At 35.6% G+C, this 21,500-nt stretch overlaps 1 protein-coding gene across 2 annotated transcripts in view; it reads right to left on the reverse strand.

Moving 5' to 3' along the window:
* The window catches only part of CTTNBP2 (cortactin binding protein 2), an 87,881-nt gene that overhangs the window by 65,093 nt on the left and 1,288 nt on the right, over positions 1–21,500 (reverse strand). The window contains exons 1-2 of one of the 2 annotated variants that reach the window (XM_075059043.1): positions 20,186–20,755; positions 10,899–11,006 (exon numbers count right to left, since the gene is read on the reverse strand). In XM_075059043.1, coding sequence (XP_074915144.1) covers positions 10,899–10,961 — 63 coding nt within the window. In that variant the 5' untranslated portion in view covers positions 10,962–11,006; positions 20,186–20,755. Of the gene's footprint in view, positions 1–10,898; positions 11,007–20,185; positions 20,756–21,500 lie in introns of those variants that run through there. The other variant, XM_075059042.1, reaches the window with a different exon arrangement.

Genomic DNA, 21,500 nt, shown 5'->3' on the forward strand with positions numbered 1-21,500 from the left:
CCTATGTATGTTCCCTTAACTAAAAATGGAAAATTTCAGTTAACATAATAATACAGATAGGACGACACAGTTACATTTCTCACTGTCAGCAATGTGAGTAATGATGGCAAACAGATAAAACATTTTAAATAAGTCACTCGAACAATGATGTCACAGCTGTATTATTCATAAAGATCACAGAAACCAAGAAACATTACATCAACATGATGTTGGAATTTTTTCAGAAAAAATTCCAGAAGAATACTTTAAGCTAAATACCAGCAGAATACTTTAAGCTAAATTAGTAGTTACATGCTTTGCAACAATAAAGATATTCAGATCTTACGTGAAAAACAAGACGAGACTATTATCGGTTTAACAGTCACTGCTGGAAAGGACAGAGTGAAAAGGATGTTTCCAATGCAAGACCTAGGGTTTTCATACTAGAAAACTAGTCTCATAGTTTCATACTTGTAGTCTCCAATTTTAGGAGAGCCTGGAATAAGGGTATTTACCTGAGTAGAGAAGCTTAAGCTTAGTGAAACACCACATACACAGGACTGTTTTAATATGGTTTACCAAAAGTTTTGCTTTGCTCAGTGCTTAATATCTCCCTTTGACAAATAGCAAACAACTACCACAAGAAGTGATGTAACCCTACTGAAAACTTATCTTGTCAGTAGCTTCTAGAAGAGGCCTTTATATGTGTCAAAGTACCAGGATCCCTCAGATCAACAAAGCTAATCAGTCCAGGGACTGCTGCTGCTACATCCCCAGCATCTATTGAAAAAGGTAAGAGACTTGGTTCCGCTCATAATGAAGTGCAAGAAATAGAGGTGTTACTTGAAGGAAACCTCAAATACAGTTCACTTGATACCTTTCATCACGCGGACAAAAGTACTTATTGTTAGTTATCCATGCTTACAGAACTATTACTACAAAAACCACTGAATATAAGAGAAGTAAATACTTTCATAGGCATCTGAAATGATCTTCTAAATAAGATAATATATATAAAGCTAACACACCAATAGTAGAAACAGTATTTCCAAATTATTACAACATGGACTCTGACAGTATCAAGGATGAGACTGTCCTTTAATTTCACAACATTTCCTGAAGTATTGCGTTAGGTTTTGCTGTCTTAAGCAGGCTTGGTCACTTTGTTGTCATTCAACAAAAGCTATTTTCTTACATTGTAACCAATCGTGCAATTCTCAAAAACCAGAGGTCCACACAGATATTTACTGGAATAGTGTGAGTTTCTTGAATTATTTGGCAATAAAGCAGCATATCAAAACATGCCAAGTGATTTTATGAAATAAATAAATAAATAGCTGAAATAATATAAATAAAAAAAAATACAATACATAAACCATGTTCAAGATAGGAAAAAAATAATCAAAATTTGAATGTTCTTTAAGGTTGTATCTAACAACTCTTTTTCAACTGGGTGAACAAAAAGCATGCTGCATTACTTTAAAACTTTAAATAAATGACAGATAAAAAAAATCATTCCAAACTAAGCACTGAAAAATCATTTCATCTACTAACCTGTCTGAGATTTATTCATATTTCATAGCTTCCTTGTAATCAATTTTAAATAACTTGCAACAGTGAAATAATACTTTTTGACATCCCTGTTCAGAAAATTACAATAAACTAATATTAAGAAAGTAAAAGCTTTAATCATAACCAGAATCATTGGACAGGTAAAGACAAACTATATTTAAAAGCAGAGAAAATGCATACACAACAATAATTAAAGTCAGTAACTCAAAAGTAGTGATCAGATGAGCAAGGACACAAACTGCAGATCATTACCTCCCCAAAATTCAGTGAAAATTAAATTTTTACAAAGAAATGGCAACATGCAAAAATGACAATGCAAACAAGGCATTATCTGATTTCTATTTCATGGTTCACTTCTGCCACCAAGGCCAACAACTGCCATCATACTGTCTACAACAATAACCTTCTGTTACAAACAGTTTAACATCTTCTGCTCCTCCTTCTACCTAATCACCATTTTTCAAAGACACCTGCTACAAAACAGGCTGTCTTACTGGCTGCCAGAAATCTGTAAAGACACATTCTGTGTGCTCTTAGCTCCATTCTTTGATATGAAAGTGCCATAGGATTCATACATGTAGGAGAAGTTCAGATTTGCATTTTAAATTCACAACAGCTTAGCATAATTACTGCAGGTAAGGGTCTTCATAATTTACAGGTGATGTAGCTTCCTTTGACAGATTACACTTAATATACATGTAATTTTTCTACCTATCAGTCCATTTGAGAACAACGAAACTATATGGATTCATTCCCTTTTTCCTGATGGCTCCCAGGTTTCTTCCCCTCTAACCCCAAACTTCATTCTAGAAGTACTAAGTCTTACAGTAAAATTATTGTTGACTTTGCACAGTAGCTCAGGATAAAAACTTTATCCATACACAGCTGACAATTACGGTGTTGGTAATAACTCTGTTTTAACATGTAACTTACAGAGTACAGGCAAAACCAGGTATCACCCCATCACAAGATGCAGAAGACAATAAATAACATTAAAAAGACATGAAAACTCTAACTGATAAATTAAAGTTTTCTTAACTAAAATCTCAACCTGCAGTAGGCAAAAGTCTGCCTTGGCCAAGTGAAGGAAGCTCTCTTGCTAGACAGAACTCACTGGGAAGCAGACATGTCAAATTAGGCAAGTATAGATTGCAAGTATCTACAGCTCTCCTTCCAAATATTTTACTTAAATATTTACCTGAATTTTTTTTCAAGGAAAAGCTAATTCAACACTGAAAATGCAGAGCCAAGCATGAAAAGCTCCACATTTTGCATAGTTATTCCAGTATCATTCTTGGTTACCCACCAAAACCCTAACATTGCTACATGGTATACTGTTATGATAAACTATGATACACTCAGGTTTTTTTAAAAATATTGATCTTCGCATACACTTAAAGAATTGCAAAAGCGGTACAGAAATATGTACACATGACAGTTATCATCAAAATAGTTCATGTTTTCAATGAGATTATGTCGTGGTTTTAGCCCAGCCGATATTGTTCAGTGCTTAATCATTGTCGGCTGAAATTGAAAGACAAGTTTACTAATAATAGCCTTCCACAATGCATAGCTCAGTATTTGAAATCAAACTAGCTTGAGCAGAAAATGCATTCTGCCCTTTGGGGAGAAAGAGACTCCAGAAGAGCATTTTACAATGACCCATCTGGCAATTTCACAAGCAAGGTCCATCTGTCTTAAATTCAAGAATGATCATAATGGTGGAAAGCACTGGGGAATTTCTGGTTTTAGAAAGTGAACATGGGGATATAAGTTAATTTTTTTTTTTTAAATCTAGACCAAATCAACTCATATTTCCTACTAGATTTACACAAACAATCCTGGAAAAGGGTATTTATAGGTATACAGTGACTATGTCAACATTAGCAGGGAGTGCAGCACAACAGGAACAAGTTGTTAGAGCAACACAGTCAGTACTGGGAAGGCGCCTACGGTCCTACCATTTGGAAGGCAGTGTTACTTAAGACTAGCTCTGCTCTCAGTTCAGCTCACACAGTCTGAGAGGGGTCTGCGAGGCAAGGCAAAGCAAAATTAGGTGGGAACAATGGGGAGAGTTTCTTTAAAAGTGTGCTTTTAGTCTGAATGCTAAGGTAGGTTCATTCAAGTAGTTCATTCACACACACATATTATATAGATATGTAAAAAATGGCCTTTATCATAATGAACCCAAACATCTTATAAGCTACCCATATGACCAGAATTTTCTAACAGAATGTCAGTACAAAGAAACATTTGTTGTTGTTGTTCTATAATGCAATACTTTGCAAAACAACATTCAATTTGATTATATATACTTCTAGAAAAAATGGAGCAGAGTTTTGAAGTAATGTTGAATTATACCATTACAGCCTTGGAAATGGAGTGTCTTTTCATTGCAGCTAGTTATTTAAGAAATTTCTGAAACAATCTGATCATTTCAAAACAAATTATCCTCCTAAAAAGTATTAAAAAATTTTTAAGACTTGCTTTAAACTACTGAATTTCTCATGGAATTGAATACTGGTATCCTAGTAGTTCTAAAATGATTAACAGGAAAGTTGGAACCTGAAAACTGGCATTCAACATACAATTGATTATCTATTTTAAAGAAACATTGTGCAATCTACACAGTAATCACTATACTTTCTAAAAGCTCTTTATCCTTATTTTAAAATCTTGTCTTTTCAGACTGGAATCTTTTTAAGGTAAAGTTAATAGAATGGGTTATTAAACTTAAATGTGTCTATGAGGTATTATTACCTGATGCATTAATTTCTGTCTTTTGACCTAACTATTTCATTACATTAATATCCACACCTTCATTACAAAATTCAACCACTGCCTTGCTAGGGGAAGTCAGAAATTATCCTATATGGATTTTGTACTTGGACATAATATGGAAAGTATGATTCATTTCCAGCTCTATTGATTATCCTGCAGGTCTATCAAAATGCTTAGATTCAGGGAGACAGGCTGTACTTACAATTCGGGCAGAAATAACTCCCACAGCAGAGATCTTTTACTTCTCATCTTTTTATAAACTTGGATAGTCTAACTTCAATTCTCTGAGCAGCTAAATTAACAACAGCTGATTTTTCCCTAACTCTGTATTCTACAGTTCATATACAGTGCTCAGTAACAGACACCACAAATCTATGCCCTTCCTTCAACTAAGGCTCTAACATCAGTTTGACTTTTCTTACCCAGCTGCCTGGTTTGATGACACTACCTATTTCTGAAATGCTTAGCACTTTGTCAGATTTTGCAGAAACTGGCTAAAAGATTCAACAGACATTGGTACAAACACATACATAGAAGATAAGCTTTCCTGCCTTAGGAAGTTATGGTAAAAATTAAATACAGTATAGCTTTACAACACTTAAGAAAGACCTACAACCAAATTCACCTTGCCATTCTTATACTGGCCTCCTGACCCAGCCATCACACAGAGAATGTTGATTTGGAGCTCACTTAAGCTCAGAGAAAAGACATTGCTCCACAGCAATGTCACTGATATTGTACTCAATTTTAATTAAACAAAAATATATCCATTGTTGCTATTGGCAATTTCCCAACAATCCAAAGAAGTTGCTCTAAATCTATGCAGTGTAGCATATTAAAGGATCTAGTATGAGAAGAATTTGCATTTTTTAATTCACATTAATTAATGCATACCATAGAAGAAGTATAATATAAATTTTCATTTTACCATTCACCACCTAATGAAATTTACATAGGCAAATAAAAATAATTGAAAAAAACCCAAAATCCAACTAAATTGAGCTTAAAAATTTTAGATTAAAAATAACCTACTGATGATTGAACTTTATGAGAGAATCACCACTAAAAGCAGCATTTAGTATTTGTAATTCCATGCTTGAAAGCTAACACTAGCACTGCAATTCGTCATGTGAGGGTCAATGCACTTTAAAAAATTCTCTAGAAAACGGGCAGATACAGCAACCACTTTATGGTTGGAGAAAAAGAAAACAACAAATGAATGCTGTATTTGAGATCACAGCTGTGGGAGGCCAGACCTGTGCTTTGATTATGTGGCCACATTACCTCCACATTAAGAATATATTATCCCCTTATTACAGGCAGACAGTTTATTTGGATAATTGAGACAGATGGAGGCAACAGCTATAGTTAAGTCTCCCTCCTTTTTTAACTATATGCATTCCCAATAGCAATTAAACAGCATGTTATTTCTCATTAACAAAATAACTTTAATGATTTAAATGTTAATCTGAATTTAATTTTAATTGCAGTGCAACCCGATCATGGAGCTACTAAAATAAAGAAATTACAGATTCACAAAGTACCATCTTAAGTCATTTGGTGTAACAGTTATAACAAAATCAGAGTACTAATGAGAAAGATTTACACAAAGATCACATACTTTGAGGTGAGTCCTGATGCTGCTCTCCACAGCAAATTAACTGTTCACTTGGAGAATAAATCTGGAAATTTGACCCTAAGCGTGACAGAGGTCTGCTCTTCCAAGGCTGTTTGTCCTCACAGGGCTGAACTTGTCCAGCAACTTAAATTACTTTGGTTGATAATTACTGTAACTTTTTCAAATCTGAATTTCTCCAACTTCCAAATTGCAGACAGCCAATATTCCCCAGAAAAGAAATAGTGTTCGGACAGAGATTAATTCAGCAAAATACCGTTCTGTATTGTAGAAAACAGAGTATACTATAGCAAATTTATACCTGCTAAGGGAAAAAACCCCCTCAGCTTTCTCTGTTTATATCAAAGCACCAAACTACTTTTACAGCAATAGTAGGAGACATTGACCCACTTAGATAAAGTTTCAATAGCTGAAGCAGGAATAGCTCTTTTTTAGAAATAGGAATGCTATGTGTCCTTTTGTATCTGCAGTTGTGCATATTATAAAGGAACAACAACATATTGTAAAAATGTGGAAGTATACAGATGACATCTGCATATTTCTTATGAATGCAGTTTGGAAATGAAGATTTGTTTTTGTTTCAAAAGCAGACCCCAAGGTATCAAAACTTTATAGGAACTACAATGGAAACTACAATATATTATGCACAAAGATGCAATAAAAAGAGTTAATTGTCATATGTGACACCTTGGGTTTGGTTCTCTCTAATTTATCATGTGGCACAAATTCAAGTGCCTTAAAAATCTATTACATCAACACTATTAGCTTTACTAACTAAACTTATCTTCCCCCCCACCCCCAGCCTCCGGGATGACTAGTTAATTTAACAACATTTCTTCTTATAATCCCAAACTACTGGCCTTTCTCACTTTTAATTTTTATGTTTTTTTTATTTACACAGAATAGACAGAATGGACACTCTGCACTGGAACAACAGCCAGTGGACAGACTTAAAATTTCCTAGTCCAATTTTTTCAAAGCAGAGTAACAAACGCTGAAGCCTTTTATTCTCATTGGACTGCACCTTTTTGAAACTAAGTTTTAAATGAGCAGAAAAAGTTATGCAACATCTTAAAAGTGCTAAATGAGGAGTTAGTTAGCAAGAGAGTTAGCAAATGAGGAGTTAGCACCAAGAGAAATTATACTGAAAGTCATAGAATACAAACTAATTTTACAATTCAATGAATGCATTGTAAATGGACAGCCAGAAGACAAGCATCTGAAGACAATACAATTCTGAAATCCAAGGGCATTGGCTCCCTGTCAGAAAAACATTACAGCAGTACTAACTGATACAGGGTATCATTTTAGAGTTTAATTTCTTTCACTGACACCTCAAACTGTGCATAATTTTACAGCTATTTTTTAAATAAGAGAACAAAAAAACCCAGAAGTCACAAAAACACAACGGATTCAGAAGATTATTATTTTAGATTTCTATGAGCTCTTAAGTAGTAGAGTTTGCTCCGTGTATAGGACTGAGGTTCAACCCACAAAACCAAAGATGTCATAAGCGTTTTCTGCTTAATCCATGAGAACCCACACAGGCAAATTACACTCTTACAATATATCAAGAAGCATTAAACTGTAATCCTGAAAAGGAAATGTCTAAAATAAGTGAAAAGAATTAATTTAAAACAACATTTTAAAAGTGATTTGAGAACTCCATAATACATATATATACGCTATAAACATGACATAGAAAAAAAACCCCAAACAAAATAGTAAGGCACAAGTTCCAACTCCATATCTTATCCAAAAATACTGTTCCTGCTCCCCAGTTCACACCCCTTAACTCTCTGTGAGAAATCTCTGTTCCATTCCACCAGGGAATACTGTGGAAAGGTGTGGATTGTGATGATATGACATGTATACCAAGAGAAAAAAAAACATTTGGCATTGTAAGAATCGTGCTCCTGTAAGAGCTTGAAAAGAAATCCTACCTATGGATGTTGAAGGTAGGTGTGGTTTTTTTCACATAACTGGCTTTATAAACAGAGAAAAAACAATCAGATCTGTCTCAGATCTTCAGTAAAGCACATGATGTGGCTTCATACAAAATTAGAGAAGTGGGAAACAAGAGAGGTCAGTGTAAGAATTTATACAACTGGAAAAAGGCAGACTAACAGATGCATTGAACAGGTCTTGTTAAAATAAGACACTTCATGCCAGGTGCAGATTAAGAGTAGTAACATGTGAGTCAGTCTTTAATTATATTCTGTATTATCAGTTCTTTTGTGATCAGTCAAGACTGATTCATTTTAAATGCTAGAATTTTCCAGGAGAGGTATTTCCAATAGATACACAAGTACTATTTATTGCACAAATTTTACAAGTGCTCAGTGAAACGTTGCAAAATGAGTATGGGTAAGAGCACACATATTTAAAAATGATGTAGTTAAACTTAAGTTATTATAGAGAAAAATCTGATAAGACAACCATAAGAATGTACGGTTACTTTCTAAGAGAAGATTAAAAGATCCAGTTCTATAGTCTTACAAAAAGACCAACAACATATAAAACTGCTTAGTAAATGTACAAACCGCAGTGACTGAAAACTGACAGGAAGATCACTTAAGAGGAAAAGACAACACACATATCTCATATAGGGCTGGAAATTATCAGGCTTTGACCTATCAGAGGAATTAGGCTTTGAAACAGCCCTGCAGTACTGGTAGGATTAAGAAAAACCCAATAAACTCCCCAAACACACAAACACACACTCACAAACTTTCCTAATTTTGATACAGAGCTTGATCAGCTTTTGAAATAGTAACATAAGAAATTCTTTCCCTTATATGAAAACCATTTCATTCTTGCTTTAAGGATACACAAAGTATGTATGCCACTTTGTTGAAAAAAAAACAAAGTACCAAACCTGACACAATTCCAATGGAATTCTCTTGTTATTCACTTTTATAAAAGACCTATATTTGGCTATCTAGTAGCTTATTTTGTGCACTGCTTGGAGACTCCAGCTGCTAATACTGCTGACTTGTGGCTTCCCAAGAAGCCAGAAGATCCGAAAGTATCATATTCCAAGATATCAGGCTACAGTTCTTCAGCAGGTATAACTTCCAAGTTTTCCAGTACTAGTACAGCTAACCAGGCAAGCTGCCTGTAAGACTGGAGGTCCACATGTATTTTGTAGTAAAATCCTCTAAACAAAATCCAGAAACTGGAAATTGAGATGCAGGAGAAGTAAAAAACAAAAATCAAAACAAAACCAATTTTCAACATTTATATACCTCATGTGAAATTGAGCTATTTTTTATATTGATCCATATTAGTCATCAAAAAACACTGTGTACATGCCACACTTTTCAGCAGGTGCATGAGAAACTAATGTAGACTTTTTCTCTCCTGGGACAGCACTATCCTGAATGTTTAATGTTTACTATCATTAAATGTGTATTGCATTCTTGGGTTTTTTTTTTTTAGTTTTGATTTTTTTTTTTCATTTTATTCGATTTAAATACATCCATCATTTGATATGTAGTGTAGTAGCTTGTTCATGAATATGTATTAGAGAAAATCATCTGAGTATTCTATTTGCATTCCTCCAAACTTAGAAGAGTCAAAAAAAGAGATTCTGGATGTGGCGTGCACATTTTTTCCCCTTTTACAAAACCTTAACTGGCAGACAGGGAAAATAAAAAGTCCTAGTCCAGGCAAATGAGATGTGAAATTGTAAAACAGCAGGATGAAAAGGCAGCACATTTCAGCATATGCATATACCTGAAGGCCAAACACAAAATAACTTCAAAGTGCAGTAATCCCCCAGAAACGTATTGCTTCCAGTGTCTCATTGTCATTAAAAATGAAAATTGTATTTTATAAGAGAGGTTTATACCTGTAAAGTCTTTAGCTATTAATGCAGGTACATCAATGACAGCTACTTAAAGCTCCATTTGCATGAAGTGATCTGAAGCCATCACAAAACAAATTAAAATTGAATAAAAATGCATTTACAATTGTTACTGTGACATTACAAGTGGAAAATGTTCCCACACTACTTGATAATCATTACACATACTACTAAAAACTAGTATTAGATACATTTTATTACATTGAGGTTTTGCTTTAAGAGACCTTAAAGGGCATAATTTCCCTCTCTCCAACTATGAGGATATAAATATTTTCAAACCATGTAAGCCTGTGTTCCCCCCCAAACCTGCAGTCTGTTTGGCAGCTCTGTTAAATTTTTATGACTGTAATGACCTTAAAATTGATATGGAACAGATTAAAATTTATCATCTTTTAATTGAAATATAGTTTTGTTTGTACATTTCCAATCAACTTTAAGTTGCTTTTCAGACGGCAACCTTCTGAAGCAGAAAACAAACCTTCACATGCGCCTAGCACAGCAAAAATCTAACAGAGTACTTGTGAGTGCTGTTATGAATATATATCATGTATTTCACCATTTATTAAAAAAAAAAGAAAAAAGAAAAAAAGCAAAGCAAAAAAAAACCACAAAAACTTTTCCCTAAGTAGATATGTCCATCCAGTTTTGCCCCTCCTTCCATCTCTCAGAAAATGAATGCATTGAATAGACTAGATGCACAAATATATAGACCATCAGAACAAACAACGAATGGACTGAATTTTCCTTTGAAGTTACTCCTTCCTTTCACAAATAACAGACTCTACATTGTAGAAGAATTTAAAAAGGAAGTAATTTTGCAGTTTTTGCACTTACTTCTCTGAAATTTTGTTGGTATTTCATACCAAAATTACATAGAATTACTGAATGGCAACAATTAAACAAGAACATATTTTGCGATTACTGAGATTTACTCAACCTAAAACTTTAAAAATCACAATTTACTCTTCCACTAATAATATTCTATGCACAGTATAAAGGAAGTGGCAAAAGAGAATTAAAAAAAAAAAAAAAAAAGCAAACCACAACAACCCAGTAACTTACCCGCAAGGCTTCAATTACAAGGTCTCGTGCTTCTAGTTCTCCTTCCATTATACTCAAAAGCATTCGCAGTTCTGGCTTGCTCAAGTTATCCACATCAAACTCTCTTTTCTGTAAGAAACAAACCACTGATGAACACATTAACTAACAGACTGCAATAGTTACTGTAGATCTGAAACATAGACATATCAGCAACCTAATTATGGGTTCCTCAAACATCTATAACCGTCAAGTTGAGGTGGCTTTATTTGTAGTACATAAAGTCAAAATTAATAGCAAATAGTCTGATTATTTTTATTTAAAGTGAAGAAATTAAAAGCCCTCCAGTATGACAGTTTCAAATCCTATCCTGTTGCAAGGAGTTGATCCTGCAAAGTCTTGTGATTAAGGGCGAAATGGGAAAGAAACTAACCTTGTGACTAACAGTTCCCATATGCAGCCTCACAGAGACCGAAATAATTCGGCAGACCTGAAATAGCACATCAGGGATGAAGGCAAGAGAAGGTGAAAGAACCTAAACCACAGCACACCTAATCCAGTGTAACCTGTGCCTCACTCGCAAACAACTACCAAGTCATCACAGTATACTGGGCTGAACGGGAATTTTTGAAGCACAACTTGTGAAAAGACATGAAATCTTATCTGTATGCTTTATTTGCAGTCCCATTTGTTTGACTGGAGGGTACAGTTCAGGTTTAAGAGCTGTTGACAAACAACAGTTCATAGCAACAATATCTTCTCACTCCACAGTTACCAAGACCAGTGTAAGTCTGACTTGCACCCCTAGCAAGACAGGAGAATGAGTTTATACTGATGAATAAGATCACTGAGCACATACATAAACATTACATGCTGGGAATATCAGTATGGTTTCTGTAAAACTAAATCCACCTCACGAACTGCTACAGTTCTGTAACAATGTCAATAGACACATGAGTAAAGCGGATCCACTGGACACTAATATATTTGGATTTTCAAGAAGTTTTGGACAAGGTTGTATATCAAGTATTATTACAGAAACTCCTATCCAACAGTATTGGATGAAAAGACATTTCATGGATAGAAAGCAAACACTATGGGTAACCACTTTCATGATGGAGACAGGTAAGCAGTGGGGCACCTCTGCAACCAGCTATATTCAACTTCTTCATCAGTAGCTTGGAAAAAGGATAGAGAAGTGACAGGAACATCTACCTCATGTGGGAGTCGGCACATAATTCCGCACTTACAAGGTTAACTTCCTCATTTTGCCACTCTATAAAACCCTGGTAAACCCACATCTCAAGTACTGGGTAAAGTCCTCTTCTGAAGGTATAGAATCAGCCAACTAAAAGGATGAAGAGAGAAGGAGAAACTACTATATGAGGAAAGATAACAAGGCTGGAAGTCTTGATTTTGGAGGTGGTGCAGGGGGAATGTTATTGATGTTTACAAAATCACAAAGGTAGTAGATAAGATCAATAAAAATCTTGTTCACTAATACCCACAATGCTAACACAAGTAGATGCTTAGTAAAATTAGAAGGGGATAATTTTAAGGGAGAGAAAACAACATTTATTCCATGTGCTAGATTCAGCGGACCAGCTTGATTTCCATTACGCTATTCACTGCAAAGGAAATTAAAAGTCCTTGCTATGATGTAGATGTGCCTCCTAGCAAAGCCCTGAAATGCAGACAATCAACTATCTTCAGTATGACATAATCAGTTGCCAAATTAGCTGTGTGTATGGATATACTGTCTATTTTCCCTGAAGGACATAAAAATCTAAGAGTTCAGCTACCCAGGAACTTAACTTCGTCGCAGGAAAATCCAATAAAAATTAAAGCAAGTACCATTTCTGCTTTCTTAAAAAGCTATAACTGTATTAGATTTACTCTGTGTTCCATTTTTACTTTGTAGTTAAAACACACAGAGGTGTACAAATGGCTAGTGAGAACTGTATGCCAGAACTTTAGCTATTTGCATTCAATGTACATTGGATTGAGCGTCTTCATTTATGTGAACAACATGCATCAACAAGAGGAGCAATGATTTCTATTAAGCGTAACTGTTTCAGGGACAGGGACATCCACTCTAACCAAAATTTCTAGACTGAACAATAATTATCCTCTATTTTTGCTGCCTGTGTCAGCTATTCCTCTAATCCAAAAGATACCTCTTACCCTCCATGCCAATGGATCAAGAAAAACAACTAATTTCTCTGAAGGCTTTTTCCCACCATACGCTGCAGCAGCCTCTCACAGTGCTCCTCACAATTCTATACAGTGCTCACCAATCTATGGACATGTATAAAGTGAAAAGTTACTAAACGTACACAGTTCCTATGTAATCTAGTGTCAATAGACTAGATTTTACCTCATAGGCTGTAGCAGATTTCTTTCTCAGCATTTCTAACTACTAAATTTAATTCAGTCAGATAGCAGGACCCACTTAACCACCCTCCTCCTTCTATGAGCCACTTCATAATATCTAATGGCTCAAGGACAGCAACTGATTTATTCATATAACTTCCTTTATAATAGAGAAAAACTGTCTCAATTTTTCAGATGGAAAACTGATGCAGAGATATTATTTTCCAAACAACATGGGAAAAGTAGTATAAAACACAGTATTCAGTAACAGTCTTTTAAGTCTTCATGCAGTGGTTTAACCACTACATTATTTTCCCTAAAATATGTTTGCCTCCTCTGACAAAAAAGGCACCTAAGGTTTCTGATAGACAGGGACAAAGTTAAGAGGGGCATCCACAAAAGTACAGAGCAAGAAATGTGATCCTACTCTTTTCTCCAAGTCAGTAAATTCAGCTTGTCAGGAGGTATAACACAGGGCAGCTCTTCGTCAAAAGTCTGAAAGTACATCACAGGTGAAACTTTTCATTTCTGCAGTCTTCCACAAGACATAAATGAAAACACTCTTCCATTCTTAACAAAACAGAGGCATACTTCAACACGTGATGCAGTGATGAGCTTTTTTAACTAAGCATCTGATCAAGCAATTAAAGTAAATTTTGCTCAAGTACACACTCTGAACTAAAACATATGAAAAGATAGCAATAACAAGCAATTAGAAGTGCTCTCTGGTAACTTATAGTTAGATATAAATAAACACAAAAAAATGTTAATAGAAAGACATACCAACAAGATACACAACTTAGTTTTTATATTTTTCATTTTAAAAACTTAAAATAAGAACTAGCAAAACCACTTCATATATGAACAGTTCTAGCATATCAGACTAAAAACCCACTAAGATGAGCATCCTGTCTCCAAAAGCAGCCAATAATGGATGCTTTGAAATCAGTACCAGAGCAAGAAAAGCACATAATGACACTTCCCAGAAATACTCTCCCAGGCTCCAGCAATTTTCAGCTTATGCACCTTCTGAGCCAGAAATTGTGATTTCGCATGTAGTGGCCCTTGGCTGACACACCTGTTGTGAATTTGCCCCATTGTTTTTTGAATCTCTGTGTAATTTTAGCATCCACAACATTCCACAGCACAACTACACATTTTATAAAGAACCACCATCTTTGCTGTCAGTCTGCCATCAGCTACTTTTGTTTGATGCCTTCTGATTTATTAAGCACAGAAAACATAATCTATTATTACCCCCACTCTCCATGCTACACACACTATCAGACAAGTCTTCACATGCATACAAAGAACAAACAATATTTCCTCAAACTGATGTCCAAAATCAACCAGAAAAGACACACAAACAGAAAAAGTGAAATCAAGTATTTAAGAGCTTTTTAGGATGAAAGAGAAGGCCATCATTTTTCAAGTCTTGTTTATGAACAATTTTGTGCCCACTGAGGCTTTCTTATCATAACTTTATCTGACAAATTCTAAAACTGAAATGACCACTTTTTTCCAGTAATTTAAGGAGATCTTCAATTTGTTCACTATGGATAAGCAACCTTGAACCCCCTCACACAGCGTAAGAGCGTGCATGGCAGTTGCTGAAGAAGCTACCGCATCTTCTCCCCCTGTACATCTCTGAATCAGCACTTATGGAGCTACAATGTAGCTTACCTAACTGGACCAAAATACATAGTTTAAAGATTTAATATATTCTCAAGCATATTTGTAAAAATATTTTTAAGATTTGAGTAGATAAAGCATATGACAAAATAAAACTATCCTTCCTCTTAAAAACTCGCTGCCACCTTCTGGGGATCAAGATGTCAGTCATGGCAGCTTGCCTTAAGTTCTTATTCAGATGGAGCATTGTTTACCTAAATCATAGAGAAAACTGTTGTTTAAATCTAGAAAAGTAACCTTCTTAACATCTTCCAGTGGAGCAGTAAGTCTTAGATCTCCAGAAAATAAAGAGTGCATTAGTAGCTCATGGCTTATATGTCATCTGGGGTTTAGCTACAATACCTCTGGTAGAGTGCCAAGCTGTAACAATTTAACCAACAATTTAACAACTATGTAACCAAGCCATCCATTATATTGGTTTTATAACAGAGATATATGAATATGTTGCCCCAGGGTGACATTTGGCATACACAACCAAAACACAAGAGAATTTTTTTCTCTACCTCTTTTGGATTTTAAAATGTCTGGTTTATTTGATTTATAAGAATAAAGTACCTGAAAAAGACTACAACTCCAATCCTCTATGTCTCTAAAACTTCACATTATTTTTCAGATCAGTTTTGTAAGAGGTGTGTGTTGCCTGGCAGCAAGTGCACTGACAATAGAGCAAACAGCTAATTAGCTAAAACTCATTCAACTACCTGTGTATGCATCACAAAAAGAGTACAGGCAAAACGATAACCTGCACTACTAAAGATTAAAAGACGCTCTACTGTGAACCAAAAAGAAGACAAAAGCATCTCTTCTGAACAGGAGAAGGATGACTTCAGACAGCAGTGATCAAATTGGACAGGCATTTTCCCACCTCCATCATCTTTGGAAAAGATGGAAACAGTATGAAATTGGAAGGTCACCAAGAGGCACAGGAACAGAAAGGACTCTTTCCAACATGGATAGCTATTTAGAGCAGAGATGGCAAAAGTCTTTATGGTCAAATTTATCCCACCACCCTCCCTCCAAAAAAAAAAACCCCAAAACAAAACAAGACCCATTCTTGTGAAGGATTGGCAGTGCCAATAGTTTGGTTTTGCTGACCTAGCCCAGTTGATAGTACTGGCAACTTCAGGAGCTAAGAGTGCTGTTCATTGTGCTACCACAGCAGCTGTTATAAACTCTGCTGCCTTCAGCAGAAGTCTGAAAAGGTAAAGTATAAAAGCCACAGCCTTGTACTTTCCTTAAGTGGAACAGAGGTAAAAAACAAGTTAGCTGTGGATTAAACACAAATGACCATGGAAAACAAGCTCCTTCCTGCTCAGAAAGCAGCTACATAGACTTTTTAAAGATGGAGCTGGGTAATAACCCAAGACTTGGGAAAGAAACCTGTGGAGCATAATTGAGGGCTGAAGTGGAAAGGCAGGCAGGGAGAAGTATAAAAATGGTGTACAAGAAAACACATAGGGAAAAGCTGTCCAAAAAAAAAAAAATCCTCTCAGAAGAGGAAAGGTACATATCTACTTTTTTTTTTTTTTTTTTTTTTTTACACATTTTATATTGAGTTCCATTAAATACACACAAGAATCCTCTTGAGGATTCACACAGCAGACTTCCAAGATGAGGTTCTAAAAATAAAGAGGTTTTCTATTACTTATTAGGCTATACAAAGTAAACTTTTAATATCATGATGGCTTCACATCTGTCAGACCTATGAAACAACTGCACCAGGGAAACACAACCCTAATTCATACATTTTACAACATCAAGTATATCCCCCAGGTACAACTCATCAGACCAAGTATAAAGATCTGTTTTGACTAATTTATTTAGTTGCCTACATAGAAGTATCTAGTGTGATCTGAAATGTCCAGGGGATCAGAGATATCTTTTTGGGACAGGTAGATATGATACAGGACTTGGGAGAATCATCCATGCCATCTGGACTGGTTGCAGAAGGCCAGCTGGGATACCCCAGATTATCACATATGGACCACTAAAGGAAGCCCTCAAAATAGGACTAAGACACCTAAAGGTAAGGGTGAGGTATATAAGCTAGGTACCTAATGTCCTTTTATTTTCAACAGAAAACTGATCAGCCTAGTCAAAACAGCCACAAAAGCTATTCAGCTAACCAGCCACCAGAACTATTTGCTCATGGCTCCACTGACTGTATTAAGATATTAAAAACTGTGGATACATGTAGACACCCAAATTTAAGTGTCTTGAACCCTGTCCATACCTCCAAGAGTCAGCTGCCTAAGTCACTTCACTCAAAAACAGAGAAGTTCACAAACCTGTTTCTAAAACAGGTTATTCCTTCTAACCACTTGCTTCACTCCAACAACTATAAAAGGAAGTTTCAAGACCCAGCTCAACGTAAACGTGGGTATGTGGTCAAATGAATCCTAACCCTTTTCTAATAAAGAAAACCCTGCAAACAGAGACAGTATTAAAAGAAGTGGTTAAAACATTCATACAGTATTCATGAATACTTCAGGGAAAACCACAATTTATTGCTTTGGCTGTGGAAGGCTTGTTCTTCAGTCTGAAAGTAGGGTGAGAGCCTGTAACCCCATGCTTATCCAGAAATTATCTGACACAAAAATACATGTCCATTTCCCACCCCATCCAAGATGAGCTTAAGAAGTAAGATGTGACCTACAGGAAGGTTCTTGGCAACAGAAACAAATATGAAGGCAGAGAAATATCTTTCAAGGAAAAGCAATGCTGTGGAACTTGCTGCTCAACTAAGACCAAGTTTCTTGCTGAAGAGAATATCATCTGATGTTAACATCCAGGACTTATATAAAATGTCATACAGTCATATCTGAGGGATCATAAGGGGACCGTACATGCATTTAATTATGCCCATCCATTAACTCAATGACTTTTATTGGACTGTTCACCACATGAAGTTACCTGCTTATTCTGCCCTCCTCTTCCCCAAGCACAGCTCCCTTGCTTTCTGGGTTTTTCAAAGGTTTTCTTTAAAAGGTATGGGGGAGGTTTTGTTTAGTAGCTGCGGGGTTTTTTGGCTTGAGCTAACTGCAAAACTTTTAACAGCTTCAACATTAACCATAAATGTACCTCAAAACTGGGAAATTTATTTTGGAAACATAAAATAAAAAACCAGCCTCCGACCCCTCCAAAATTAGTAAGACACTGACCTTTACACATACCCATATATTGTCATAGCTGTTAAAACATGTTTGCAATCTATTAACAGCCACAAAGGTACTTAGTCATTTTTTATTTCAGTGCAAGTTAGCTAAGTAAGTCTTTTTTTTATGGATCTAGGCCCACAACCCTTCAATAGCCATGTTTAAACTCTTACTTAAATTTAACAGGTAATTTCTATTCAGAAAGTCGCTTTCAGTTAAGTCACTTCTAAGGCAAGTAGTATATGATTAGATCCAGGTACAGGTACACATTGTTGAAGCTATCTTTAGAAGTTTTCCAGAAGCTATCTTTAAGTCTTCCAGAATTTTACACCTTACCCTGTGCTACAACAGAACCAAAAGTCAATGCCCAAGAAAGCTTTAATTCACATTAACGTAGAGGCAGTACCTCCTCCCTAAGCCTACCTGACACCTTCCTGTTTACATATTCAAGGATTACACAGGTATTTTAAATCAACTGATCCCTCTCTTGGGTAGGAGTGGGTGCAGAGGCAAACCTCAAACTGTTCTCTTCCTGAGTTCTTTCCTTTCCATCCCAATTTCCACCTCTATTCCCATCTTGCTATATCACCTCTGAGGCCAAAGCGATGCTTAAGCAAATGAAGTCAGAGGAGTCGGGAAAGTATGCAGGACATACTGCATCCTATAGATTTGCACTTCCATGCCACTTTCACACATCCAGCTCACAGCATTGCCCCTCTGCACTTCACCTTTGATGAAAGACAGTGTGACAAGTCCACATTTGGAAGAGAAAGGAACATTTACAAAGTGAACTACATTCAGTGACTTTCTTTTCTCATCCCCCAGGATCTTCACAACAAGGGAAAAGAGGCTGTGGAGTAGAAGGCACAGAAAAGGCAATGCTGTAGTTTGGAGTAGAGGGAGAAGAAGCAGAAAGGAGGTTTGAAGTGTATCACTGCAAGATGGATCAAGACAAACCTCTCATCACAGAGGAGCAGCAGGACTAAACCAGACAGAACTCTGCACAACAGCACCATGCATCTCACTAGATGAAAATAACTTCTCTGAATGCTAATGCTACACTGAGAACTTGTATTCAGATGAGGACAGTGATAGTTAATCAAAGTCCTTTTGCAAGTGACTATTTTCCAGGATGTAATCCCTAATAAGAGATAGAGGGATATGGTCTCATTTTCTGCTACTTGCAATATTTTTCAGATAAGAATCTTTCCAACTGATCTAAATCATCCTGTATAGTTGATCTGATAAAACCATTATTTAGCATTTCACTACATTGACCAGAATGGCAGTTCTACTACAAGAATTCTTGCAGATCAATAGTAAATATTCCAAGCTAAGCACAAAATCCTGCACAATGCCACCACAAAGTGTCATGGAATTTCTCTCCATTTATCATTTTTTTAAAATACTGACAGATTTTTCTGTAGTGCAACTTTTTTGTACTGTTATGTGACCCACAGCAACCCAGACTGATCCTTTTGGGTATGCACACATCATTCTCAATGAAATTTCAACCGATGAACACAGCAGCAAAATCCCTACTTACTTTAGAGGAGTTAAGATTCCACTCTAGCAATATCCTCTGTATGTACAGCTTTACAGACAGCAGAAGGTACTGTCTTTCAGAGAAAAATAACGTTTATGCTTTTGATCATTGGTCAAGCAAAATCAAACCCAGAAATTTTACTGAATAATTTTAACAAACTTTGTGTTTGATATAACAAGCTTTTCATGGCTTTGCTAAAGCTATACTGAACCTATAATGTGTGACAAGCCAGCCCTCTATGTGCAGCAGGCTGATGTTAAATGTTTTAACAAAAAGACTGTCAAATTGGATTATTTCTTGCTATTATGTAATCATTATTGGTAGACATTATGCAGATGGAAGTCATTCAAAGATGTTTTAAAATACACACATATGTTTTCTCTCAATTCTAGTCCAAATTGCACCAACACAATTTCACTGGCTTCAGTACAATCAAGCTGTGCAGGTATGAAAAAGGACCAGAACCACTCCCCTGCCATTTTTCCTTGTCATCCTTACCATGATAAATGTACCAATATTTTGTGGGAAAGAAGTGGTGGGCTTACCAAATGCTGTGCTCCATCCAAGGAAACTCAGAATGACAAGATTATCGGCTTTGCTCCTAAATGTAACACACTATAGAAGAGTCTAGGCTTTTTCAGTCAAATTCCCTGGTGAATGTAAAAAAAGGAGGGAGGGAAGCACTTTTAATCCTTTTCTACAGTGCTTCTAAAAGCAGCAAAAAAAGTCTTTTTTTCCAGTGATGTTACTGATAGTGTACCAAGTTGCAATAACAGCATTTAGTATCAAGAAACCCTACTGTACCATCCTGTGTTATACATCTCCTGCTTACATCATAAAATTTACAAATTAACACATTACTATTACAAATACTGTGCTTACAATTTTTTAATGCACCACTTGTGCAATCGAGATTCTGAGAACTGAAAAAAAAAAAAAGAAAAAATCTAAAACTGTACTGAAAATAGTATTTTGCTATAAGTTGAAGTTTAGCATGACTTACAAGATAGTCACCTGGATGCTTACTGTCATCCTAAAAGTAAGCAAGATGATCCAATTCATAATTCTGTTATCTTGAGTTTAAAAGACAGGAAATAAGCTATTCATACTAACCCTTCAAAAGGAATATTGGAGTATTGTATAATGATTTTTTAAAATCTTTTCATTGCACAGAGGAGTTCTTTTTACTTTCCTGTACAAGAGATAAAATGAAATCAACAATACAACACTTATATTGGCAAGGAAAAGAAGATGAAAAGGAATATTAAATATTTCATGACTGAAGGCAAATTAAAAGTAGTGATTTAAAAAATATCTTGTTATCGCTTAAGTATAGCTATTACTTTTGTTAGGGAGCAACATACAGGTTTCTTCCTAGAATGTCTTCAGTTTTAAAAAAATATTTTAAAAGCAGTGTGGAGTATAGAGCTATCGCTCCTACCATCCACAATGGGAACACCAAATTGCATGAGTGGCTTGCACTGCACTGCCCAACAGGACGATATTGGAGTGCTACTTGATTACAAGGTACTCTCTTGGGCTTTTAAAACTGAAACTTAAGGCAGTAATAATATGAGTATACTGAAGAATTTAGTATAAGTATTTTTTTACTCAAAACTAGGGCTCTGAAGTATTTAATAGTCTGCTTTTATGAATTCTTACCTTAATATTCATTTATGTCACAGTTACGTCACTGTTTTAAAAGACAGTGATGTTATAAATATTCACTGTGTAAGGCTTACTTTTTAAGTAAAACTCAATTTCCACAACACTGCAGAAGTTAAAACACACAAGGAAGATTAAGTGCACAGTTGGAACTGGGTTTGAGATAAGAATTAGCGCCTGTTTGAAAGAAAACAA

The sequence above is a fragment of the Buteo buteo genome, chromosome 28, assembly GCF_964188355.1.
Source record: "Buteo buteo chromosome 28, bButBut1.hap1.1, whole genome shotgun sequence".
NCBI lineage: Eukaryota > Metazoa > Chordata > Aves > Accipitriformes > Accipitridae > Buteo > Buteo buteo.